Genomic DNA, 27,881 nt, shown 5'->3' with positions numbered 1-27,881 from the left:
GTTTGTTTAGTTATCCAGTTAAATATATTAAGCAGCCTGCTGCATCAGGGGCTGTTCTGTCCGGGCCTGCTGTGGTCAGGGACTGGTTCCCCTCTGACTGGAGAGACCTCCTGCCTGTGGCGGGCTCTGCGGGTCTGGAGCACCCCCCGCTCCACAGTGGGTGGGGAGCTGCTCCAGCCCCCATGGTTAACCCTTAATGAACTGAAGCCTATTTTACTGCCTGGTACAATTACAGTAAAACTCCATTGGTCCGGCATCCAATGCTCCGGTACTCCTGATGGTCCGGCACCATCAGGAACCCGGAAGTGCTCCGGCTGCCAGACAATTGGAGCTACTCTGCACCCGGCTTCCTGGAGTCAGCTGCTTGTCAGTTTCAGCAGCAGCTGCTCTTGGGGACGCCTGGGGCAGAGCAGCTGGGGTGCTGCCGGGTTGGTCCCGCAGTGCCCGCCCCAGCTGCTCTGTCCTAGTCATCCCCAAGAGCAGCTAGGGTGCTGCCAGGTTGGTCCTGCAGCGCTGAGGGGCGGCGCTATGGGACCAACCCGGCAGCACCCCAGCTGCTCTGCCCCAGGCATCCCTGATTCAGCCGCTGCTGAAACTGACCAGCAGAGGCTGAGTCGGGGATGCCTGGGGCAGAGCCAGACAATCGGGGGGGGGGGGGGCGCTATGAGGGGTCTGGGGTGGTATCTCCCCACCCCAGACCCCTCAGCCCCCCCCTTCTGATAGTCCGGCATATCCGATAATCTGGCACCCCCTGGGTCCTAAACATGCCGGATTATCGGAAGTTTACTGTACTTGAACATGTTGGCTTATTCCACTGATGTAGCCCCTCATACTCCTTCACGGAAATATTTTTATGTTCTCTTTGAATAAATGGTGCATTACTTTTTGTACTAAAGAATTTAAAGGTGAAAAACATTTTGGTATGATTTTTTGCAATTACTATGTCTGATTTTCCTTTTAAGAAGCATGAATAAATGTTTTTCATAAGCAAGTTAACGTTCGCTAATTCCACTGTATCTCTCACATAACGTTTTGTTTTGATTTTTTTGTAGAGAAGGTATGGATACAGATAAAGATGACCAACACGGAAGGTACAATACTAAAATGTATAATTCAAGAGATTTAATTAGAGACCAGGTCCCTGATCTTTGATTTTTGTGGCATATCAATGAAGTCACAGAAGCTTGAGTTCCATGTGGGTCTGAGAATTTTCAGGATGAGGGCTTAATGTTAGAGTTAAATTAGCAAGTAACCTAAACCTTAGTGGAAAAACCTACTGTAAATAAAAATCATTTCTAAACTCAGTTTGTCTTCAAAAAATATTGTTATAATTGAAAATCAGCAGCTACTTAGTGTATACAAAAGGAATTATTTAGAAAATTATGTAGAAAGTATAATGGAAATAAACCTGACTTTGTAATTTAACTACTTCTTCATCAGGTTGGAATATACAGACCAACAAGGCAGAATTAAAAATGCAAGGTAAGCTATATTATTTCTTAACTTGCCGAAAAAAATGATATTCTAGTTCTCCTGTCATGTTGAGGAGCTTGTGCATCTGGGCCCAAATCTCAAAGTAAAAACTTATTTTGGTGCTTGTTTTTCCTGTTTGGCTATTCCATCTATTTTCAGTTTTAGAGATTTATTCTTTTATGAATTGCATTCTATTATATTAAAATACTAATATGGTAGATTTTTTTTTTATTGGAAATGCATAGTTAAAAAGCAATCCCCATTCACACTATAGCCTGGATAACTCCCTCTACATTGAACCAAAAGAATTGCATTCTATAAGGCTACGTCTAGACTGGCCCCTTCTCCGGAAGAGGCATGCAAAGCATGCAAGTCAGAATAGGGAAATTCGCGGGGGATTTAAATATCCCCCGCGGGATTTAAATAAACATGGCTGCCGCTTTTTTCCCAGCTTGGGGAAAAGCCGGAAAAGAGCATCTAGACTGGCGCGATCCTCCGGAATAAAGCCCTTTTCCGGAGGATCTCTTGCAAGTAGGAATAAGAGATCCTCCGGAAAAGGGCTTTATTCCGGAGGATCGTGCCAGTCTAGACGCTCTTTTCCGGCTTTTCCCCAAGCTGGGAAAAAAGCGGCAGCCATGTTTATTTAAATCCCGTGGGGGGTATTTAAATCCCCCGCGGATTTCCCTATTCTGACTTGCCTGCCTCTTCCAGAGAAGGGGCCAGTCTAGACGTAGCCTAAGTGTTAATCACATTGCTAGGCTGTAAAGTGCTGAAGTTCATGTAATATTAAACAAACAAAAAAGCCACTTTGAATTTAAATGTGTGGTATCAAAATGATGATGTGATACTCTGCTCAGTTTTTCTAAGCACTAGGAAGAGCCTAGTTTAGAGCTGTTTTTCTAAATATTTTAACAGTACAATAGGATGAATACTAAACTTATTTGGTAACCATAAAAGGGAACATTTACATAAAGCACATACTTCAGTAAATGTGAATATTATACTGAATTACACTTTTTAATGCTATGCTGTGGACACTGGTATTTATGCATCCTTGACCTTAATTTTTACATGATTCCTATAGTACTTCAGTAGATGTGCTCTGATACGAAGGCAGCAATACAAAACCGTAAAATAGATAGAACCTGCTTGTTAGATAATTTCAGTATTGATTGTAAATAAGGCAGCATACAGCGTTGCCCAAGATATGAATATCTGATGCTAAATTAGGGCCCCATCCTGTTACTTTTTACTCCCACAGATAATATTCATTCACACAAATAGTTAACTTTTAATATTTACTTCAGTGGGATTACTTTCGTGTGTGTGGCCTTAAGACAGGGATGGGCAATAACTTTTTATGGGGGTCCACTGCAAGATTTTGGAAAGTGGTTGAGGGCTTCACTCTTTCAGGATATTAATGGAGGAATTCCAGGTTCTGGGATGGAGGTTGGGAGCAGAAGGGAGCTTGGGGTAAGGAATTGGGGGTACAGGAGGAAGACTGGGGTCTGGGAGGGAGTTTGGGTGAAGAAGGCAGTTGTGACCTAGGGCAGGGGACTGGGATGTGACCTAGGATAGGAGGGGATTGTGATTTGGGGCAGGAGATTGGGGTGCCAGATCTGGGTGCAGGAGGGAGCCAGAGGGTTTGGGTATGTGAAGGAGGGGAAGAGGGTTGGGGAAGGGAGGGGCTGGGATGCTAGTGGCAGGCTCTGGCTAAGAGGTGCTTACTAGCAGAAACCTGAGACAGGCTGCTCCATGTGGCTCTGCTCCAGGCATGAAAGGGTGGAGGAGGAAGGGAGAAGGTTTCCTACACTGCCCCTACCTCCAGCAAAAATTCTCAGCTACTATTGGTCGGAAACTGAGAGATTGGCCAATAGGAGCTAAGAGATTTTGCTGGGGATGGGAACAACATGAAGTTTCCCTCCTCCCTCCCCAGCAGTTTAGAATGGAGAATAACTGGCTTTTTAAAGCGTGAGCTGTTCACTGCCTAAGGGTTCTGGTGAGGTGGCTGGATCCAGTGGCAAGGCGGGCCGGATCTGGCCCACTGGCTGCATCTTGCTCACCCTGCCTAAAGATAAGGGTTGCAGAATGGGTCTTGTGGTCTCTTTCTTTAAAATTTGTTGTTTTTTTGTTTTTTTCTGATCCTTTGAAACTTCGTTATGCTGTTCAATCTTACATTTTTGTTATTGCTTAGAGAGGCTCATAGCCAGATTGAAAAAAGACGCCGAGATAAAATGAACAGTTTTATTGATGAATTGGCATCCTTGGTACCAACGTGCAATGCTATGTCTCGAAAGCTAGATAAACTTACTGTACTCAGAATGGCTGTTCAGCATATGAAAACATTACGAGGTGAGTTACAAAAACTCTTGTCTTTTGTTCTGCATTGAGCTGTGAGGAATGGTCTGGTCTAGAGCTTTTGGAATAAGAGAATGGTCCATATGTGTTGTTATGGCTGCAGAACCCCTTATTTATATTGGATTACTCATGCTCTTGGGAGACATTATCTCTGTAAGGGATGATAGAGTGTTGAAATCCTGGCCCACATGGACACTGCTTTGACAGCATGCATTTAAATAAGCTTTGAGACCAAAAGCAGAGTCTTAAATTGGCTTACTAATTAAAGGCAATGTAAAGATTGCTAGGTTCCATTTGTTATAAAAGAAACTTGCAATTAGAACAGAGCTGGAAAAATCCCCTGAGTGACCATCAAAATGCACTAAAGAAAAAGTGTTTTGTAAACAAGAATATATTTATGCATAGTAAATGGTTGTATATTAAGTATATTACATGGAGTAGTCACTTATTTCTTTTTTCTTTAAGGTGCCACAAACCCATATACAGAAGCAAACTATAAACCTGCTTTTCTGTCAGATGATGAATTAAAACATCTTATTCTCAGGGTATGTTTCAACTTAAAATACTATTTAAAAAAATATTAATTTAGAGAAGGGGAGAGATGGGAAAGACCACAGTGCGTTTAACCAGACCCATGGTGCAACTTGAGAGACTGCTGATTTTCAAAGATGATGAACCTCTGCAATTTCACTTTGAAGTCAGTGGAACTTGAGGATGCTCAACACCTGAAAATTAAGCAATGGGAGGGAATAGAGGGAGCAAAAATAATAGGCCAGTTCAAAATATTTTCACACAAGCATTTTGGCATAAAATCACCCTACCATCTGCTTAGGCTTTTTAGTTGTTGGGTTACTGAAGTTAAAAGTAAATAAATGAACACCATTTTTTCAGCTCATTTCTTATTGGCTTGTTGTTTTTTTTGTTTTTTTTATAAAACTTTTCTGCACATACAATTTTCAGTGTATAATCAGTTGATGCATAAAAGTCATAACTGAGGTTGAGTAAACGCAACTGATTTTAAAAATAAAATCTATATACTATATCAGTGCTATAAAAACATAAGCTAAGCATTTTGTTCTAGTGCTTAAGCGCAGATGTAAAAATTGATTTAATAGGTTTGCTGTGCTTAACAAATCTAATTTAATTACCAAATATAGTATATGCAAGATTGAGTTATTTAAATGGTTCTGTGATTTGTATGAATTTACAAAATTAGGACCTGATCCCCCACAAATTCTTATGTACACGCCCATTGAATTAAGTAGAAGTACTTACATGCATAGAAATGTCTGCAAGGTCTGGACCGTACTTAATTTCCAAAAGAAGTTACAGAATCGTAGGATTGAAAGAGATCTCAGGAGGTCAAGTCCAACCCCTTCTAAAAGGAGGACCAATCCCAATTAAATCCTCCCAGTCAAGGCTGTAAGTTGGGATTTAAAAACCTCAAGAGACGGAGAGTCCATCACCTTCCTAGGTAATCCATCTCAGTGCTTCACCACCCTCCTAGGGAAATAGTTTTCCCCCATATCCAACCTAGACTCCCACCCCTCTCCCCCTCCACTGCAACTTGAGACCATTACTCCTCGTTTTGTCATCTGTTACCACTGAGAACAGCTTCTCTCGATCTTCTTTGGAACCTCCCTTCAGGTAGCTGAAGGCTGCTATCAACTCCCCCCTCACTTTTCTGTTCGGTAGACTAAATAAGCCCAAATCCCTCAGCCTTTCCTTGTAAGTCATGTGTTCCAGCCCCCTAATCATTTTTATTGTCCTCCACTGGATTTTCTCCAGTGCATCCACATCCTTTCTTTAATGGGGGACCCAGAACTGGATGCAATACTCGAGGCAATATTCGGCCTCACCAGTGCCGAATAAAGGGGAACAATCATTTCCCTAGATCTGCTGGCAGTGCTCCTACAAATGCACCCTGATTGGCCATTAGCCTTTTTGGCTACAAGGGTGTGCTGTTCACTCATATCTAGCTTCTCATCCACTGTAATCCCCAGTTCTTTTCTGCAGAACTGCTGCTTAGCCAGTCAGTAGAATTAATATAAAATTAAATAAAGCTAGGTAAAAAATAAGGTTTGCTATTGATTTTATTAAAATTAATTTAAGAAATGTATTACATGAGATCATATGGGTTTTTACTACTCCTGAAATTGTCTTTAAGTTCTTGTAATTAAGGAGCATAGTGCCAAAAAAATCTAATTACAAGTGCAAAAAGATGTTTAAGCTTTTTCTCATAATGTCATACTTTACTAATTTAATTATTTCTGTCGATGTAAAGATTTAATGTTAATATAGCAATCCTACTGTGTAACAAAGGTAGCTAAATGCTAAAAATATATAATGATCTGTTTTAAATATAATGTAATAATATAAATATCTATCCTAATTAGGCAGCAGATGGATTTCTGTTTGTTGTGGGCTGTGACAGAGGGAAGATATTGTTTGTTTCAGAATCTGTCTTCAAGATCCTCAACTATAGTCAGGTATTGTTCTGTATCTTGGGAACTAATAATGGACAGACCTCAGAGACTGAAAAGTTTTGTTTGGAAACACATCTAAACTTTGGAGTATTTATCTAAAAAGTCTTTTTGAGTCTGGAGTTATTTCAGAAACTGACTAATTTGCAAGATTTACAAAATTTCCTGGTTTCTGGTGGATTGGAAATAAACCTTCCTTTTGGTAACACTACTTCTGATTTCAGCTTCATACAGGAAGTGCAGAGCAATATCTGTTCACCTTTTATAAAACTACTTGATTCTGGTTTTATTTTATCCAAATTTTGAAAAATGGTACTTAGGGTTTTAAGCCAGTTGGACACCTCTATGTTTTGGGAAATTTTTCCATTTAGTTCCAGTTTTATCTACTTCGATTGCCCTTCCCTTCTTGTTAATAAAGTAAAGTCACGTAAGGTTTGTACTGAGAATCATCTTTTGCAATCAGGCAACAGCAGCCCTCTGTGTAAACAGTGTTGCCTTTATATCAGTTTACCAGTAAATCAAAATGCATTTGAGTTTATAGTAGCTGGATGGCAAAGAGGAGGGGTGCTAATATTTATATAAGTAGATGCCCACGGGAGCAGTATAAGGGAGAACAATTTAAATATGGGTGGCATTTGACAAGATGAGGAATCTGAGCAAAATGAAATTATACTTATGCTACCATCTAATATGACAAGCTATTTGGAAAAATAATCAGCATACTCAAACCAAAGGCAGGTTTAATATACACTTAACACAAGGTTTGAATTTTAGGAAACCTCTTGTTATGATGCTACCATATCCTTAATTTTCTGTACCACCTTCTCCTTCATTAAAAGTGTATGAACTTCAAAACTAAATTAAAAAAATAGTCCATTGGCTGGATTTTTGTTCAGGGTTCATATTCTAAAAGCTTTGGGAGACATGAATATGTTTTAGTTGTAATTTTTCAATGAATACTTGCTATGTAATTGGGAATAAACCTTTTCAGGGAAAAGAGGCCCAAACTTTGACTGCAATAGACTGAAGAAACTGTCATAGTAGACTGACAAACTAAGTGGCACTTTAACATTTATGCTATATTTCCCAAATTTTAACACGCGTATTTATTTTTAATTTCTGATTTAATATTCCATATCTACAGAATGATCTGATTGGTCAGAGTTTGTTTGACTACCTTCATCCTAAGGATATCGCCAAAGTTAAGGAGCAGCTCTCTTCTTCTGATACCGCACCCCGAGAGAGGCTCATAGATGCAAAAAGTGAGTATTTGTTTCCTTGAAATTTATATACTTTTATCATTTCCTTTTTTATACCAGATATATCAATTAAATGCTGGCTAATACTGTTTACTTCCACTGTGCCTTACAACTAAGGATCTTCATGGATTAATATTTATAAAATACTAATGAACTAATTTGTACATCTCAAATGGATTAATTAATCCTTGTCCATTTTACAAAGGAGAGACTGAGTTGCAGAGAGGTCAAATGACTTGCTGAAGACCATACAAGTAATCTTTTTGGTAGAACTAGGAACCGAGTCTAGATCTCCTAACTTATTTTCTTGTGGTTTTAACTACATAAACCGTTCTTCTACAAACATTGCAACAAAATGGGAAATGACTGCCTAGAAAGGAGTACTACCAAAAGAGATCTCAAGGTCATAGTGGGTCACAAGCTATATATGAATCCACAATTGGACACTGTTAAGGAAAAAAAACAAATATTGTTCTGGGATGTATTGTCAGGAATGTTGTAAGGAAGACCTAAACAATTCTACTCTACTCTGTGTTGATTAAGCCTCAGCTGGGCAGCACGTAAGTCAGTGGTCTCCAACCTTTTTACACCCAAGATCACTTTTTAAATGTCAGAACAAGTCAAGATCTACCGCCCCATCCTTCCCCAAAACCCCACCCCTTCCTTGAAGCCCCGCCCTCTCAATTCTCCTCCTCTCCATCACTTGCTATCCCCAGCCCTTATACATTCTGTACTGCCTGTTTTTTCAATTCTTCTGTAGGAAGAGGTTTTTCCAACATTTGGCCTGTCTAGACTGGACCAAATGTCAGAAAAGTCCCTTCTTTCGGAAGACCCCTTATTCCTCGTGGAACGAGGAATACAGGGGTTACCGAAAGAGCATATTTGCTCTTCCATTTTAAAAAAAGTGGAAGCACAAACATGTTCCTGGATGCGGAAGAGTTTTTCCGGGATATCTCTGGAATCCTGGAAAAAGTCCTGCAGTCTAGCCATACCCTCACTGGGTTGAGACAGGATGTGTGGGCTCTGAGGTGGGAATGAGGGATTTGAGTGTGGGAAGGGGTGAGAGGTGCAAGCTCTGGGAGGAAACTTGGATGCAGGAGGAGGTGGAGAAGGGGACGCTGGCTCGGGGAGGGGACTCCAAGCTGGGGAGTGTTGGGGTCAGATGGAGCGGTGGAGTACTAAGCAAGCCACAGGCTTATGGATGTGAGGGTGCAGGAATTTGGGTTGGGGTATGTGAGGGGCTCAGGGCAGGGGGGGTCCAGTGTATGATAGGTTCAGATCTAGGGTCTGGGAGTGGGGGGGGAGGGGGCGGGGGCGGGTGCAGGAGTGTTATGATGCTGCGGCCAGATGGGGGCTTGGTCCCAGTTGGGGGTTTGTTGGCCATGCTTCACTTTTAAATAAAATATTATGCCAAACACACACAGTTTCTGCATTGTCTTTATTTATGAGAAGGGCAGAGAAGCTGTTTTGAGTCAGGGGTCACTGACCTGCAGAAAAGTCAGCTAGGGGCCACACCAGTGAGATGCAAAAAAATAACTCCTCCAGAAACCCCTCAAGCCTCACTAATGTGGCCTCAACTGTGCTGGTGGGAGCAGGGGACATGATACTGGGGAAGGGTGCTAGTGGGTGCAGGGGCAAGGGGCAGGGAGCTGGAGTGGGGGACAGGGTGCCAGTGGGACAGGGTGCCAGTGGAAGCAGGGGACAGGGTGCCAGTTGGGGTAGGGGACAGGGACTCTCCCTCTTCCCTCCCCCTTCCCCTCCACCTGCCCCCGGGACTCCTCTCTCCTCCCCGCTGCAGAGGAGGGAAGCCCCGGCGCGCAAATCCTCTGGACATGTCTCCAGGGACGACTTCCCCCTCCCACGGAGCAGGGAAGCCCCGGTGCGCGCTTTCTCCGGGGCCAACTCCCCCCTTCCCGCAGAGGAGGGAAGCCCCAGCATGCACCTCTTCTGGGGACTCCCTTCCTCCTCCTCTCTCCTCGCCCCCCTCCCCTCCCCCCAGCAAGTTCCCGGCATGCCACAGACCTGGGGGAGGGGAGCAGCCAGCGCATTTCCGGAACCCCCAGAAGTGGCGCGCAGCTGCAGGACTTCCGTCCACCCCAGAGGAAGCCGGCACTACCTCCATTGTCTCTGGAGGTAGGTAGTGGGGCTTCTTAGGGGTTGGGGCAAATGAGCGGGGGGGCAAACGCCTTGCAATTGACTGGTCAAGCCCTCGCGATAGACCAGTTGATCGTGATCGATGGGTTGGTGACCACGGACTGAAGTACATAAAAGGCGAAGGGAGAATACTTGTTCTCCTTAACTTCGGAGATCAGGACAAGGGGCAATGGGCTTCAATTGCAGCAAGGACACTGTGGGTTAAGCACAGGAATAAATTACTTGGGGAGGTTTTGGAATCTTCATCATGGGAGATTTGTACGAACAGGTTAGATCAACTCCAACTCCCCTTGGCTGGAAATGGTGAACCTGAACCAATAGGAGCTGCAAGGCTCCAAGGCTCCGGACACTTTAGCTAACCAGTGATGCAGGCCTACTAGCGGCTTTCCCAAAATGGGCCTGTGTAACACTTTGAGAAACACTGGACTAGGTAATACTAAGTCCTGCTACAAGTTTTGGGGATTGGACTAGATGATCTTAATGATGTTCAGCCTAATGTTTTCCTTTTCTTAATCTTGTCATAGTATCTGTTTGGTATAGTAGCCTTTAAGTAGCTATTTTATATCATTTGTCTAAATGCCAGGTTAAAATGTAGTATCCAATAACTTCCCAGAAAAGGGGAGAAATGCACATTCAAGGAATTGAGTTCATCATCATCAAGGCCTTGTCTTTGCTAAGAAAAATGTGTTCCTTCCTCATGCTTGTAAAATCCTGATGTAGACAAGTCAGTCTGTCATTCTCACAGGTGTTACCAGGACAAGATATCTCAGTGGTAACTGTGTTAGTCTTATAACTTTATAAATGAGTAGTCCTGTAGCACCTTAGAGACTAACAAAAATATAAATGTAAAATCATGAGCTTTTATTGGCAAAACCCACTTCCTCAGATGAGCACTATGGTAGAAACTAGGGTTCAGTTGAACCAGATAACTCACACGAAAACTAGAAACTATATTGTCTTTCCTTGGATTTTATCTCATATTAATTAGTTAAAGGAGGTAAGAATATAACCTTTGTCCTACTGAAGATGCAGCCCTTGTGAGGCTCGGGTGGTGTAACTATACAGTGTGGATGACTTGTTTGTGGACGCCATTTTTTGAGGGGTAATGTGTTCTAGAATAATCCTGAAACAACTCTGTGGCAGGGATTAAGGTTTTTTCAAAGTTTCTTGTACACCTTTTTGAAAAGATTTGTGACTCTTTGAGTGGTTTATTTCTTGGGAAGAGTAAAAAACTGACAACATAAATAATAGCCAGTCAGCTTAGATATTATACATTATCTGATTATATTTTTATACAGTTAAATGTACCTGAATTTGTTAGTAACTAATGAATTTTGTTTGCTTGTACAGCAATATGGTTAGTGAGTTAGGAAGCTACTGCTAACCCTGGATGTCCTCTTTTGTAGATTGGAAATCCTTGTAACGGAAGACTGGCAGGAAGCTATAACTTTTTGCATTGGCAGGGTGATTGCCTAGGCCTATGGCTTTTGGGGATAAGTAGTTTAATAATCAGGTGACCATATTTGTTTTAGAATGTTATTTGGTTAGTTTTTAAAGCAAGTTGCTTTAATAAGAACATTTTCATATTTAAAGTAGCGATTCAGCATCTTTGCAACACAAGTTTATTATGACCGTTAGAGTACGGGGATTAAGGGGTCCTTTGTGCAAATTATTTTTCTGTGTTCAGATGTGGTGCTTTGCACACGCAAAATAGCAGGTGTAAATCTAGAAGTCACTTATGAAAATTAGACAAAGTATGTCCATTTTCTTCTCAAGCACATGTATAAATAACTTTGGTTGCAGGATCAAGGCCAGTGATTTTTGAGGCACAGAAATATACAGACCCACTGAACAAGCTATCCAAAGTATTTTATTTCTGAAGGGGGGCAAAGTGGAAGAGAGTGAGTGAGAGCACACACTTTTGGACCACTTAATATTATATAAGTTTCAAATAATTTAAAGATATCTGATACTATTTGCATGTTTTACATATAAATGGGGTATTAAACTGTTATATGATGTAAGTTATGACAAAGTATGAGCTCATAAATTGCTTGTTAGCTGGTGAGCATCATTTGTGAAGTGTCAAGTCTCCAAATTCCTGAGGTAGTCACTAACAGCAACATGGGATTAACAGTATGCACTGGAAAACATTTAAACACCATGTGTACTGTTAACATCTCACATAATGAATAGGCCAACAGCCTGATCATTTTCAAGTCGGGGTGTCCGCCCTGGCATAAGCAAACACAATTCCAGTGGCATTAATAGAATTATTCCTGGTTGCATCAAGCTCTCAAGGAATCCCAAATGTCATACATGTCTTGTAAGTTTACCACAGGCTCTATTAATGGTTTGTAGCAAATGGGCCAACTGCACAGTTAGAGAGCAAAGGAATTGCAAAATCTGTTGGAAAGAAAATATTGCAACAAGTCTCTGACTTTCATATTTGGGACCCCTTAATCCTAGGTTGGTGTTCCTATACCTGATGTGGTCACTGTTGACAGTTGTCACACAGATAAATTATCCAGCCATGTAATTTTGTTTTGCTGTTTGCTTGGCTAGTAAATATATCTTCCAACAAAAAAGAAAGAGCAATAAATAGACCTTCTTTAACTTGGAGGAACAAGAAATACGTGAGTCTTCTCCATGTAAATCCCAGGAACGCAGCATTAGATATGTGATAAATAAAAATCAACTCAGGGTGCCGAGAAGTTGATATGAGTTTTCTGAGTACATTACGCTCTCCTTAAAGACTTTACTGGGGAGTTAATAATGTACTTGAATTAATTTTAATAAAGGTAACTATTTTGTTTTATGCAGCTGGGCTTCCAGTTAAAACAGACATAACACCTGGGCCATCGCGACTTTGTTCTGGAGCAAGACGTTCCTTCTTTTGTAGAATGAAATGCAACAGACCTTCAGTGAAAGTAGAAGACAAGGATTTTCCTTCTACCTGCTCAAAGAAGAAAGGTAGTGTTTGAACATATTATCAAATATCATTATAGTTTTACAGTTATTTTCTCTGTACTGTTGCTGTATGAAACACCTACTAGAGCAACAAGAATAACTGTGAGATTAAAAACAAAATAACATTCCGTTAATTATAAAGAATTTTGAAATAGAATTGCTCTATTTTTAGAACAGCTATCACCGTTGTGACTTTGTAAAGGTTTTTACTCTCTCTACGAAAGCTCATGATATTATATATTTATATTTTGTTAGTCTCCAGGGTGTTATGGGACTACGTTTTACTTTCTTGTTCTCTTTTTAGCTCCCAAAAAGTAAATGTCATGCAGTTACATTTTTGAAAGAGTAATTTTGTTAGTGGATAAGGCAAAATTCTGCTCTCTGAAGTAAGTATGGCTTTAATTTAAATTGATGGTAGCTATGTGCAATTATTTTGGGTGTCTGAATGTGACTATATGCCCTAAGCTTCAAAGTAATAGTTCATAGGTATCAAACAACTAGATTCACAAAAGTACTTACATGCCTGATTGTCAGTTGTACCTAAAGGTTGGATTTAGGCACAACTGACATTCTCAAAACCGCTATTCAGTAGCTAGCTAACATGATAGGCATCTAAACTCCCCATGGCACCCAAGTTTCTTTTGACAGACCAAACCAGTAGGCATGCTCAGCAGTGTTCCCTCTAACATTTTCTATCTTTGAGTGGGCTGAATTTTCTTTTGGGTGGGTTGAAATTTCTTAGGTGCAACACCAGTATTGAGGTAATGTATGGATGTCCACCCACCAGTACAAACAACAAACCTAGATATAAATATATATTTTAAACAGTCCATAAGTGTGGAAGAAAATGTATTAAAACAAGGGATAATTAACAAGGAGTAATGCTTTTTCTTCAAGTGATGTCCCAGTGGGTGCTCTACTGTCGGTGTCGGGTCGCCCTGGCTCTGCAGATTAGAGTTTTCCGTAGCAGTAGCCAATTGGACTGTGCATGCACACCAAGCGCCCTGTGCTTCGTGCGTGGCCCAGCCCCCCTTTGGTAACTTCTTCGCTACCCTGGGCTGCAGACGGAACTTACGTCTCTCCACAGAGATTACCTCAGTTAGAAAAATGTAATTAGTTCAGTTGTTCTCGTTAGTTACATACTTAGTAGTGTATAATAGTGTTTTGTTGTTTTTAAAAAACAAAAAAAAAAAAAAGCCGTTTGCCGCAGCCTCACTTCCAGAAAGAAAAAAGTAAAGAGAAGCTGGGCTGGGAGCAAAAGCAGAAGTATTGACCAATGCTTATGTCATGCTGGGCTCCCCAGGCTTTAAAAAAGGTGACAGCTGTCACAAGCCTATGCCCGCATGAGACGGACATTTGTCCTGCATGGGGTAGGCACGCATTCAGCAGAAATGCCCCCATTGTCAGCTCCCTGAACTGGCTGTGAGGGCTTGCTGTGATGGAGAGATGTGCCTCGGCATGCTCCTTTTTGATAAGGCACTTCAACCACCTGAGGCCAGGAACTCTTTCTCCTGTTCTGACCCTCCCAGCATAGAAAAACAGAGTGCGCTCCCCAGCACCAAACAAGTGCACAGACAAGAAGTACTTTGTTCCCACCAAGGGATTAGATTTCTGTTCTCACCCACAACCCAGTTCATTAGTAGTGGATGTGGCACAGCACAGGTGAAAACTTTCCCAGTACAGAAATGTTTCCCAGGATAAAGAGTCCAAGTGCATGGATTTATTTGGTAGAAAAATGTACTCGTCCTCCACCCTTCAACTCTGCATAGCAAATTATTCCGCCCTCCTCGCTAACCATGATTTCAGCAATTATTCCAAACTCACGGAGTTGATGGACTATCTCCCTGACACTAGGAGACCTGTGTTGAAAGTCTAGGAGGGCTACACAATGACTTGTCTTGCTTTGCTAATGGCCCTAGAGTACATTGCAGACACTGTGGCCCATTCTACTGCAACATCTGTTGTTATGTGGTGAGCCTCTTGGCTTCAAGCAGTGTGAGTTGCTAAAGAGCTTCAAAGGAAGGTGGAACATCTCTCCTTATTAGGGAGAAATTGTTTTGAGCAAAGACAGATGAGGTTCTACATACGAGCAAGGATGCTCGCACTACACTCCGTAGCATCAGCATGTTTACCCCTCCATATCGCTGCAGATGGTACACACCTTATCATCGGCACTCTTATTTCTCCTCCTCCCACTAACAACAAAGGGAGTTTGATCAATCCCACACCAGACCTCGTGTACAGAGGAAGCAACAACAAAATAATTGTTCCAATTTGCAGTCCAAAAAGCAGCAGATTTGAAACATTAATCGAAGGCCTGCCCGACCTCTCCCATCTTCATATTCTTCAAGATCACATCACTGTTTTTAATCACCACTTGCACCCATTCTGTCAACTGTGGGCTACAATTACCAAGGACTGCTGGGTCCTGGAGGTCGTAACATCTGGCTACTCCATTCCCTTTACTTCTCTTCCCCTCCCACCTTCCCTGTCATTGTTCAGGGACCCCTCTCACAAGGAATTCCAATGGCAAGAAGCTTCTCACCTTCTCACCATAGAAGCAGTCAAGAGAGTGCCCGATCAGTTCAGGGCCAAAGGTTTTTTCTCCAACTATTTCCTCATGGGGAAGCAAACGGGAGGATAGAGGTCCATCTTAGATCTGTGCAAGTTTAACAAATAACTATGCAAGCAGTGGTTCAAGATGGTGACTCTTGTGTCTCTAATTCCAGCACTAGTTTGCAGCCCTCGACTTGCAGGGTATGTATTTTCACGCGACGATTCATCCATCACACAGATGATTCCGTCATTTTACTATAGCATTGGAACACTTCCAGTATTGAGTCTTACCATACAGCCTTTCCTCAGACCCCAGGGTATTCTCAAAGACTCTGGTGGTAGTTGCTGCACACCTATGCCAACATGATATGATAATTTTCCCATTCCCTGACGGTAGTCTCTTAAAGAGTTCATCTTGTGTGAAGACACTTGGCATAATATTTATAGCCAGAGACCTCCTCTAGTCCTTTGGTCCCATCATCAATTATCAAAAGTCTGCTTTTTAGCCACTGTAGACTTCATAGGCGCTTGTCTCTATTCTCTCACTGCCTTCGCTTACTTACCAATGCAGAGATTCCAAGCCATACAAGATCTGGTTGGCACAGTTTCCACAAGTCTGAGGATGACAGTACTTTATCTGTTCACAACTGATGGGCCATTTGGCTGCCACAACTTACGTAGTGCATCATGTTCGTCTGCATCTTCACTGCCTTCAGCATTGGCTAGCATCCTTTTATATCCCATCCAAACATCGGGTTCACAGGTATCTTCCCCTCCACCCCCCAAAGTATCAGCCTCCCTCTTGTGGTAGACAAATCCAAATAGCCTGTTGTCCAGAGTACCATTCCAATGCAAGCAACCATGGTACAGATCACAGCCAATGCATCCATGATCAGATAGGAAGCACATCTAGATGGACATTTCACTCAAGGTCGGTTGTCTGACCACAGAACAGATCTATACATAAACCTCCTAGAACTTCAGGTGGTCATGAACGCTTGCAAGCACTTCTGAGCGCACACAACCAGTTGTACAGTGCGAATACTCACCAGCAATATGACAACTATGCATTACATCAATCGGCAAGGTGGGGCGTGTTCTCGCTTCCTGTGTGTGGAAGCAGTCTGTCTATAGAATTGGTATATTGGCAACAAGATAACTTTGACTGCTTCGTATCTCCCTGGCATAAACAGTACTGCAGCAGACACCTTGAGCAAACATTTCATCGTAGATCAAGAACTGAGATCAATCGGCAAGTACTCCAACCCATATTTCGGAAAAGGGGGTTTCCTCAGATTGATCTGTTCTCCTTCCACAACAATACCAAGTGCCATGCATATTACTCAGGAGTGGGCGTAGGACGTGGATCATTTGGCATTGCCTTCTTAATCACCTGGAATGCCCAGATATACTACACCTTTCCGCCAATCCCGCTGATTCCAAGAGTATTTGGAAAAATAAAGAGGGACTGTGCTCAAGTGATTCTCGAGTGATCTTCCTGGTCTGGACAGACGTGGGTTCCTTATCTTTACTGGATGTCTTTTCGACCCCTTTTGTCTCCTACTGTCATCCAGATCTACTGGCCCAGAATGGGGGACTGTGCTGACTCATCACCCGCAGACACCCAACAGCTTGGCTTCTTGCTGGTTCCATGACACCGAAACACTCTGTTCAGACAAGGTAAAGGATTTCCCGCTGCATAGTGGGTGTCTTACCACTTGCACTACTTACTTCCAGAAATAGACAAGATTCTTGGCCTGGTGCACAGAGTTATTTCAACCCATATGGAGTTCTGCTGTATATGATCCATTGTAAAGAGAGTGACATCCCTTAGCATCACTCCGCGATTGATACAAACAGGTGTTGTGAAGTACAGAAGGCTCTAGTGTGGTCTATGTAAAAAGAAAGAGCTTCCCCCCCCCCCTTTGATTTGAAGCAGTTCAATTTACCCCTAGCTTCTCTTAGAGTCCATCTTGCTGCTATCACTGCTTTCCATCCCAGAGTAGAGTGATATTGTATCTTTTCGCACCCTACTATCAGGTTTCTCAAAGGTCTCCCTTACCTCATTCCACCACTATAGACCTTCACCACCATTATGGAACCAGGAGAAGGTGTTAGATACTCTTACTCGATCTCTATTTGAGCCCTTGGTGAACTTGTCCTTTGTCTCTGATGACCATGAAGGTAGTTTTTCTGCTTGAAGTAACACGTGCCCGCAGAGTTAGTGACCTTGCGGCCCTTACAACATTGCTATCTTACACTGTTTTTACCAAGGACAGTGTTATGTTGTGCCCGCACTCATCCTTTCTACCAAAGTCTGCTCTGACTTTCATGTCAAAGAGCCAATTGTCTTCTCGACCTTCTATCCAAAGCCACGTTCATCCTCACAGGAAGCTCTACTACATACTTTGAATGTTTGCAAAGCTCTTTCTTTTTACGTAGACCACACTAGAGCCTTCCATACTTCACAACATCTGATTATATCAATCACTGAGTAATGCAAAGGGATGTCACTCTCTTTACAATGGATCTCCAACATCATTGTTTCCTGTATTACACAATGTTATGCCGTAGGAAGGAACAGAATTTGGACACCGTATATGAAGCAAGCAGGAGAGTTTTATTACACACAGCGCTGTTGGAGTGTCACATCGCTCCGTGAACACTGCCAAACAATAGATTACAACCAGTTGTATAGGATTCTCAGTGGGCAGATCAAAGTGATGGAAGGGGGAGGGGATGATCCTGAACCCCCTGGATAGATGCTAATCATGAGGCAAAATAAAAGCAATAATATAAAGTTACATAGTGCTCAATATAATTGCTCAAATAATATCTTGGATCTAGTAAAACAAGTATTTAAACAAAGCAGCCATCAATTATCATTTATGTGTTAAGTGGGGATATGTCTGTCAGCTTCAAGAAGGTGTCTCTGCACAGATGTGGTTCATCTGGGGATTAAAGCAGAGACATTAGGAGTACTTGACAATGGTACATTTGTTCTTAGCAGCATTGAATGTGTCATGTCCTGCCTCCCATCCTGGTTCCTTAGCTGTACGATGGCCTTTCTTTGATGGGCTAGACTGGTGGGAATGGGGGCAGGGGGTAACCATCATGTACTGTGTGTATGCGCCAGTCCCAGACTCCAAATTTAGAACAGGGGCTCTTAAAAGAATATCATAGCCTGCCTCAGAAATTTTTACCGTGCAGTCCCTCCTCTTAACCTCAGGGTTCACAAGCCCGCCAGGTAAAATACAATAGTTTGTGTTTTCAGTTTGTTTTGGAATCGCTGATACAGCACCAATACCAATGGAATGGTACCTACTGGTGTCTGACTGCCCAGACTGACCACGCCATCGAACTAAATGTAAAGCCCTGCCCTTCCACATACCCATCTGCATGCCTGATGGTCCCTCGTCGATTAGTCCTGACCGTTGACGGAACGCTGCTCCACCATGCTCCGGCAATGATGGGTAATCTGACTTGGGATTCTGAATGGCACAACGGAAGTAAGTACCTAGAGGAGAATCGAGGAGTTGGTGGCTAAGGCTCAACGACCCATTGGGATCAGCCGTCTGAGGTACTCACAGATAGGGGAAACCGTGGACCAAGCCAAAACCAAATATTCCAAGGCTCTCAGCCAGGCAGTAGAAGTCAAGACAATGATTATGGGTATCGCCTTCACTGGCGATGGATTACCATGAGGACAGGTGTAGGTAATATTCTGTCGAGTCATGTGGGCAGTGTCTATTCTGACCTTTCTATTGGTATTGGTGCTGCATCGGCGATTCCAAAACAAACTGAAAACACTAAAACTATTGTATTTAACCTGACGGGTTAGTGAACCCTGAGGATAAGAGGAGGGACTGCACGGTAAAAATTTCTGAGGCAGGCTATGATATTCTGTTAGAATAGGGGTTCTTAAATTTGGAGTCTGGGACTGGCACACAAACACAGTACATGATGGTTACCCTCCGTCCCCATTCCCACCAGTCTAGCCCATCAAAAAAAGGCCATTGTACAGCTAAGGACCCATGATGGGAGGCAGGACATAATACGAAACATTCAATGGTGCTAGGAGCAAATGTACCATTGTCAAGTACTCCTAATGTCTCTGCTTTAATCCCCAGAGACACCTTCTTGAAGCTGACAGACATATCCCCACTAAACACATAAATGATAATTGATGGCTGTTTTGTTTAAATACTTGTTTTACTAGATATAAGATATCATTTGAGCAATTATATTGAGCACTATGTAACTTTATATTATTGCTTTTATTTTGCCTCATGATTAGCATCTATCCAGGGGGTTCAGGATCATCCCCTCCCCCTTCCATCACTTTAATCTGCCCACTGAGAATCTTGAAGCTGACTGACATATTCCCACTTAACACTTAAATGATAATTGATGGCTGCTTTGTTTAAATACTTGTTTTACTAGATATAAGGTATTATGTGAGCTATGGGTGGAAACACTATAACTTTATATTATTGCTTTTATTTTGCCTCACGATTAGCATCTATATAGCGGGTCTGGGATCTTCCCCTCTTTTCCATTCCTTTGATCTGCCCACTGAGCATCCTATACAATTGGTTGTAACCTATTGTTTGGCAGTGTTCATGGAGCCCTAACGAGCAATGTGACACTTCAACAGCGCTGTGTGTAATAAACTCTCCTGCTTGCTTCACATACAGTGTCCAAATTCTGTTCCTTCACCATACAACACAGAACGCTCCCTGCTCCACCAAGAGCACATACCACTGGAGCAATATCGACATCTACAGCCTTCCTGTGAGACATTCCCCTTTGGGACACCTGCCATGCTGCTACATGGTCTTCAAATCATACCTTCCTAAAGGACTACGCTATTCTTCTACATCTTTCTAATGATGTCTCAGTAGCCGCTGCAGTGCTATCCACTGCCAAAAAACGGAGACTCTGAAGCCTACCATCTTTATCTTACCTGATTACTGCTATGAAGTCACCTACATGGGGACATCACTCTAAGGAGAGAGGGAAATTACTCACCTTGTGCAGTAACAACGGTTCTTCAAGATGTGTGTCCCTGTGGGTGCTCCACTTCCCGCCCTCCTCCCCTCTTCTTCGGGGGTTTCTTTTCCTCTTTTTCAGATACTTAGGCTATATGAGGAACTGAAAGGGGTTAGGCCATACGCACGAAGCACAAGGTGCTTGGTGTGCAGTGCAGCCCAACTGGCTACTGCTATGTAACTCCTATTTGTGGCACCAGGGCAACCTGATACCTACAGTGGAGCACCCACAGGGATACACTTCTTGAACCGTCATTACTGCACAAGGTGAGTAACTTCCTTTTATGATGTTTATTTAATATGAAATTAAATACAAGGAAAATTAACATTGCCCTTGGATTACATGTATTATTATCCTAACTTAAGCTAGTAAACATACCAAAATGCTTATTTTCCACAGTTAGCTCAACTTTAAGATGTTAAACAAATCTGAGTCAACCAGAAATAGTCATGCTCACTTTGCAAATATTAATACAATATTTACTGACACTGGAAAGGAGAGTAAAAGGCGTTCACTCAGGCTTATATAGTTTATTTGGGGAATGTTTAGGTCCATGATATACAAATATAAGTGAAACTGAGAGCTGTAAAAATAAGTTTTCGTGGTTTGAAACTTTCACCTTATATATGTCACCAACTCAAATAGTAGAAGCCCCAGAACAAATTTAACACATGGCTTCAGGGTTTGTACACCGATCCAAGTTTGAGAGCTTTCAACTAAGGTTTTATCCTACAAAGCAACTAGCATCATACCTAATACTTGCTGCTACTTACTCATAAGAGCCAGAACTCTACCAGATAGCAAAAATCTGGCCTTAATGCAATACAATTTGCCATGTGTTAATTAGTAACACAGGATTTAAAAAATTCATTGAGATTAGGATCAGAGTTTTAGATATCGGCAACACTCAAAAAAAAAAGTATGTTAAAAGAATCTTTTTCCTTCTTACCATAAGCCATTAATAAGACCTATGTAAACTTTATTTAAAAGGTAATTATGCACATTTCCTGGCGCAACCCCCCCCCCCCCCCCAACGTAGTCTGCTTCCCCCCAGGTCCTTTCCAAGGGAACTTTTATGCTATTAAAAGTCGTTCCTATCCCTTAGCTCCCTAAGATAACATCTACAGAACAAATTTAGCAGGGGCTTCAGCTTACATGGTTCTCAAGGGAACACTCAGTTTCACAGTTACCCTTCTCTTTTATCCAAATCCTTGTCCTTCCATGCATTTCATCTCTCATAATGTCTCTTTACAACATGGTGTTCTTTCCCTTCCCCCCAAAGAAAACCTTACCAAATGTATTGATTCAATCAGAAAACCATCCCCCCTCCCCCCCTTCTGACCCATTTGCAGCCTCTGCACATGACTGTGGCAGTCCTATTTCCTGCAGCCAGGGAGAGAAGCTTTCCAAATTCGGACTCACCAGAGTTTAAAAAAGTGTATGGAGAAGATCTTAAAATGACCAGAGAAATGGCTGAAACTTGGGGGTGTTTCCCATTTCCAGTGACAGTGCAGGGAGAAGTTTGATCTTGCTCTTACTGGAGGAGATCCTGAACTGATTCCAAATGGGGTGAAAGTAGGAAAGCATGGAGGAGGGGGAAGAGAGAGGTGCTGTCTTGTTAGAACGGAGCAGGGGGAGGGGTGCAAATTGGAGAGAATAGGAGCAAAGTAGAAGGCAGAAGTAAACAGGCAACTGTGGAAAACTGGATCCCTGCCCAGCCAATTCCCCAACAGGCGGGCTAGGGGAGACTCAGGAAGGGGGAAGGTTGCCGCTCTGTTAGCAATTCATAGTGCAGGGAAGTATTTGGGGGTGAAGCAGAGAAATTGACTAGATCTGGCAGCACCTGTAACTTACCCAGCATTTTCCACATGGCTGGGAGGCAGGCAATGAAGCACCGATCATCCCCTTGGAAGAGGGGGGCCCCCCTTTCCTCTTCACCTGGTAGCTCAAACTCCATCAGGGTGACATGGTCCTCTATGTATTTCCTGCCTCCCTGATTGGAGAATTCACCATCAGCAAGTACAGACCGAGGTGTGGAGTGGGGACAGGACCAGGGTCAAAGCTGAAGCCAGCTCCTCCATTCATAGCAGGCAGCAGCTGCTACTGCTCCTCCTCAGTGAGAGGGCGAGTGCCCCACCCTTGCTTTCCCAGGCGATCAGCTGAGTTCCCTGCCTGTGCAGGGTGCTCTGAACCTCTGAATGGGGTGCGGCCACACATCTTACAGAGAACCTTGATGATCAGGGCTTCACACTTACTTTCCTTGGGCAAGATTGAGGAATGGGACAGTGGCAAAATCAGAAGTAGAACCCATATATCTTGTTGTTCTGATAATTTTGTGAACATGATCTCCAATCAAATGCATCATATGAAATTATTCAGGATGCCTGTCTTCAATTAATATATTTTAAAGGATGTCTATTAACTTTTTATCTAGAAAAATTTGACACTGTTTTCATTTAACAACCCGTGTACAGAATGCCAGTATATATTCTAAAGGACATTTATTCTCTTATAATTGAAGCCTCTTTTCTATTGTTTGTAACCTCTGGAAATTTAAAACTGAAATATTTTACTTTCAGATTATATTTTCCTCCATACCTTGTGTCTCAGCACACCAATTTATTTTATCCTATTTGAGCTAAAAATTAACAACGAATAAGCTTATAGTGTGACTTCTTAAAATTGCTACATTATGTCATTTGAGGTAAAATGCAAAATCAATATTGACTGCAATTGCTGAACTAACATAAAGGGTTTTGATATTAGCAGAGGTTTCACAATGGTAAATTTCATACTACCCATTTGACTTTTCTCTAATATGCAGTGTGCATTCATATATATCTCTTCTGCTTTAATTCAGGAGTATGCAGCAACCTAGTTTTCCAAGTATCAGAGGGGGTAGCCGTGTTAGTCTTCCAAGTTTGAGGGGGTAGCCGTGTTAGTCTGATTCTGCATAAACAACGAGAAGTCCTGTGGCACCTTATAGACTAACAGATTTATTGGAGCATAAGCTTTCGTGGGCAAAGACCCCATGCATCGCCAGATGCATGCTATATTCGTCTAGATTTCCAAAATAGAAGGAGGAGAACTGCAAGTTAGCAAACTCGATTGAGAGTTACATTTATTTGAAGGCAATACTGATAATGTTAACATTTTCTTTTGTAGCAGATCGCAAAAGCTTTTGCACAATTCATAGCACAGGATATTTAAAGAGCTGGCCTCCAACAAAAATGGGACTAGATGAAGATAATGAGCCGGATAATGAAGGCTGTAATTTAAGCTGTCTTGTTGCAATTGGACGGTTGCATCCTCATGTAGTTCCTCAACCAGTCAATGGTGAGATCCGGGTTAAACCTACAGAATATGTGTCTCGACATGCAATAGATGGAAAGTTTGTTTTTGTAGATCAGAGGTAAGAATAAGTTTATAATTTTCTTGGTCACCGGAGTAGTTGTATCATGTTGATACTTGTTACATATCCTGATAAACTGTTTGTTCAAGAGAACTACTACTATGAAAATAAAATTGTAAATAATAACTCTGTTGTTGTACTTTATAAATAGTGCTAGTCACAAAATCACTTTCGTGTAAAAATAATTCCATGTAAAAAATGGGTTTACAATATATATTATTTATGCTCTCATACACTACAGACTCATTAGCAAGTCTAATCAAAGCAAAATTATATGTATATTTTAAAAACAAAATCATACAAAGTTTGGCAACTTTGGTTGCCATGAAGATGGAGCAACAAAGTTTCTATTTAATCAGGCTGGAAGAAGCAACCCTCCAATGCAAACATGAGGATAAATTTACTTTTATTTAAAATTAAAGCATTTAAATGTAAATGGAATAACATTTTTCTCAAAGATGAACTCTTTTCTGCAGATGCTTGATGGTAATTTCTATAGGAAATGGTTTAAGGAGATATACTGCAGTAATAATAATTTGTAAGTTAAAGTATATCTTAAAGTTAAGGATGTGATTTTAAGTGTTCAGCTGAATTTGTGCCTTTAGAAGGAATCTCTCATAAATTACTCTGGTGTAGACTTTAAAAGAATAGTAATCTGAAAGTTTCAGAATCTTTTAAACAGAAACTAGCAAATATCACTTAAACTGCTTTGATATCAGTAGTGTGGTTTGTTTTTACTACTTAGGTTTTGATTTCTGTCATTTTCCTGTGTTTAGTTTTTGTTCACATCTTGTTGTCCGAGAGCAGAGTGTGTTCAGAGTGGTGGGGGTGAAGCTGCGATGTCAGCCTCACAAGGCAGGGAGGGAGACTCCTCTCAGTGGGCTACCAGGCCTGTGGGTTAGTGTCAACATCCACTGCCATTGCTCTGTTTTTCCCTCGCTGCCCAGTGCTGGCTCTATCCCAAAAAATATTCACATGTGCCTTTCCCACACTGAATATCAAATGGGGATGGAGATATTGCTTGTATTGTTGTCTGGGTTGGGGGGAACAACCAAAAATTGTAACTCAAAGTAAGAGAGCCACAGCCTCAAAAGTTTGAAACCTGTTGTCCTTGAGCATGGTTTGTCAATCTAGGAGTCATAGACAGTTTCAGGGAAAGTTGAGATAGATGAAAAGGGGAGAGGGGTGTGGAAATGTTTTTCTTACATGAGGTCATGCTTGGAAAAGATTGAGAATAGCTATCCTGGAGCATGTTTTGCTTTCATCTGCTTATCTTTTGGACTACAACATTGTTTTGGGAGCACTTGTCCTTACAATGAAATACATGTTACGGTATGTAAGTACCATCAGTATTTCTAGTACCAAACAATTTAACTACATTGTGCAAATGTTTAATTTGGTCATTTCTAGTTGCACCATTTTTGTTTCCTCTCCTGATATTATTTTCCTCAGTCCTTGTGTCAATCAGTTCAGAATCTGAGAGAGAGAGAGAGAGAGAGAGAGACCTCTGCATGCCTCATATCTTAGTTTTCTAACCTATTCCTTATTTAATGCACAGTTGTCCCCTGGATTGCAATTTGCTTTTCCAGTATTCACAGATGGAAGAGGATAGAAGAGATTCATTATCATATAGAAACTTGTACAGATCTATTATATCAGTAGTGCACTTTCTGTTCTTTTTCTTGAGATTTTTTTTCTTATAAGTGAATTGCTTTATAATTATGCCTGTAGCTCAACTAAAAATAGTTGGCACAGCTCCTGGTTTTCTAGTTAAGTACAGTACAGCTGCTAAAGCAGATGGCATCAAGTGACCTACCAATGTAAAACTATTTGCGAACAAGTAATTTCCATGCTAATGCAAGGTAGTAGTAATGCAAGGAGTATGTCCCTGGTGTCAAAAGGAGTGTTTATAATGTGGAGTTTCTAAAGCAATACAAAGAAATTTAGAGGACCATCTTGGAAATTGCTGTGCTTTCTTATCCTGAACCAGAAAAGAAGTTAAGCACAAGTTTTATTAGAACAAGAATGCTCAGGACATTTCAAGATTCATTCCTTAGTCTGTAATCTTGTGACATTCAGGAGTCTATTATTCTGCACAGGGAATAGAGCATTTAAAAAAATACTTCCATCCTGCATTAGGGTTTATGTGCATGCATTGAATATAGGCTTACAATATAGAGAGATCCTTGTTATTGGAATATCAAAACCCTAAACCTCTCTCCAAATATTCCAGGATCTTGGTGTGTTAATTCTGAAGTTTTCTGATGAAGTAAAAATTTGTTGTCTTTGAAGAAAAAAATGTGATGAAATGAAAGCCCTATGTAATGTCATACATTTGTGTATGCCTGTCTGATTATAGTGCTAATAAAGATGGTACAGTCCGGTATCTCAGTGCAAAATTCAGTAAAATGTATTTATTCTTACTCCTTTACTTTTTCTGTGTTTTTCATTTCCAGTCATCTTTTGCTCCTCTTTTAGGCCTTTCAACAAAGAATGGGAAACACTCCTACCTAAAATACCATTATTAACAAAAGCAGGCTTTTTGACACAACAGGATGCACGAAGGAAGAAAACAGATTTTAGGACTTTTGAAATTGAATGCTCTTGTTAAAATACTGTTCTTAGTGTTGTAACTGTGTCATTCCCAGTAAATGAGAGGAACCAGGTGGGTGAGTTAATGTCTGGAATTGAACCAATTTCTTTGGTGAAAGAGATAAGTTTCTGAGCCACTTAGCACTGTACTTCAAATCTGTACATGAAGAGGAGTTCTGTGTAGCTTGAAAGCTTGTCTCTCTCTCCTACTGAAGTTGGTCTAATTCAAGATATTACTTCACCCAGCTTGTATCTTTTATTAAAATGTAATTTTATGTTATCGGGCTTCCTCAGTACCTTGTGGGCTGCTACAAGAAAGCTTTAGCCAATTCTAAATATTCCAAATTATAATTTACATCCAAGACTTGGTTCTTGTATCTGTAGATGATACATCAGAACAGACTATTTCAGAGAAATATATTAGTATTGTGGGTGTGTTTGTTTCTGTTGTTTTTAGCCTATTTCCAAATTAAGGTACAAATGATCAGTTTATCCCAAGTTAAAATAATATATTCTACATGATTGTTTGACAACTGAGTAGGGGGGCATGGGTATATTTTAATAATATTGATGTACCATTTTATTTTTAAAATGTTGTTTTATTTTAGGGCAACGGCCATTCTAGCATACTTACCACAGGAACTTCTAGGCACTTCATGTTATGAATATTTTCATCAAGATGATATAGTACATCTTGCAGAATGCCATAGACAAGGTAAAATCATTTATAATTCAGTTTTAAGTATGAGGTTTCAGTTTCAGCAAGTCAAAACAGTCAAAATAGATATTAGTCTTCCTGATATTTCACACACAAATTACAAGTTAAAGAAATAAGGTTTTTTCAGCTTGGCAAACATTAAGATTTTTCTTGCATGAAAAGGATTTTGTTTGATATGCATTGAACAGTGTAAATATCCTAGTAAGTTAAATTAGTATGAAGTCTTCTAATTGGCACCATCAGGTGCAAAGATTTAAAGAAGTGTTAGAAATAGTGCTGTTCGAAGGAAGGAAACTGGGAGAATCTGCATCAACTTACTACACTTCATATATAGAGTGCAGGTCTGGAAAAAAGGGTTGGTCCTTATGTGTCTCTCTTCTTAGTTTTACAGACAAGAGAAAAAATTACAACTAATTGTTACAAATTTAAAATAAAAGATGGCTCCTTTATTATCTTGAGGAGTCGTTGGTTCAGTTTCATGAACCCTTGGACCAAAGAAGTTGAATACATCGTCTCAACAAATACAGTTGTTTCGTAAGTATTTTCTTCTAGCAAGTGCACTTGAACATCAGGAATTGTAACCCTTCTTCAAGTGTAAGAGCATGGGAATTGCTCTAAAAATGTGTACAAATATATGACATTAAGCATATGAGCTTAATAGTGGCTGCTCTTACAACAAAAGGAATGAAATCTAGAAATTAGCTGATCTTTTGCTAAAGTTTCTATAAGTATAAATAAATAAACGTATAGAGTAAGACACTGATCTTTTAATTGATTGTACCACACGTGCATTGTTTAACCCATGTGAAGCCTCCAGTTTCTCCACTGGGGTTCTGTGAAGATGCAGCAGTTGC

The 27,881-nt window shown here is 41.1% G+C and overlaps 1 protein-coding gene across 10 annotated transcripts in view; it reads left to right on the top strand.

Annotated features, from left to right (window-relative positions):
• The window catches only part of BMAL1 (basic helix-loop-helix ARNT like 1), a 121,380-nt gene that overhangs the window by 65,839 nt on the left and 27,660 nt on the right, over positions 1 to 27,881 (top strand). For 9 of the 10 annotated variants that reach the window (XM_075927850.2, XM_075927855.2, XM_075927851.2 and 6 more), the window contains 10 exons: positions 1,053 to 1,091; positions 1,441 to 1,482; positions 3,668 to 3,825; positions 4,297 to 4,376; positions 6,228 to 6,320; positions 7,459 to 7,576; positions 12,551 to 12,700; positions 23,471 to 23,717; positions 26,918 to 27,024; positions 27,411 to 27,561. In XM_075927850.2, the coding sequence (XP_075783965.1) occupies positions 1,053 to 1,091; positions 1,441 to 1,482; positions 3,668 to 3,825; positions 4,297 to 4,376; positions 6,228 to 6,320; positions 7,459 to 7,576; positions 12,551 to 12,700; positions 23,471 to 23,717; positions 26,918 to 27,024; positions 27,411 to 27,561 (1,185 nt within the window). The remainder of the gene's footprint in view (positions 1 to 1,052; positions 1,092 to 1,440; positions 1,483 to 3,667; positions 3,826 to 4,296; positions 4,377 to 6,227; positions 6,321 to 7,458; positions 7,577 to 12,550; positions 12,701 to 23,470; positions 23,718 to 26,917; positions 27,025 to 27,410; positions 27,562 to 27,881) is intronic. The other variant, XM_075927856.2, reaches the window with a different exon arrangement.

This window comes from Pelodiscus sinensis, chromosome 5 (assembly GCF_052426305.1).
Source record: "Pelodiscus sinensis isolate ZL-2025 chromosome 5, ASM5242630v1, whole genome shotgun sequence".
In the NCBI taxonomy this organism is placed as follows: Eukaryota; Metazoa; Chordata; order Testudines; family Trionychidae; genus Pelodiscus; species Pelodiscus sinensis.
This window is presented reverse-complemented; position numbering and strand designations above follow the sequence as displayed.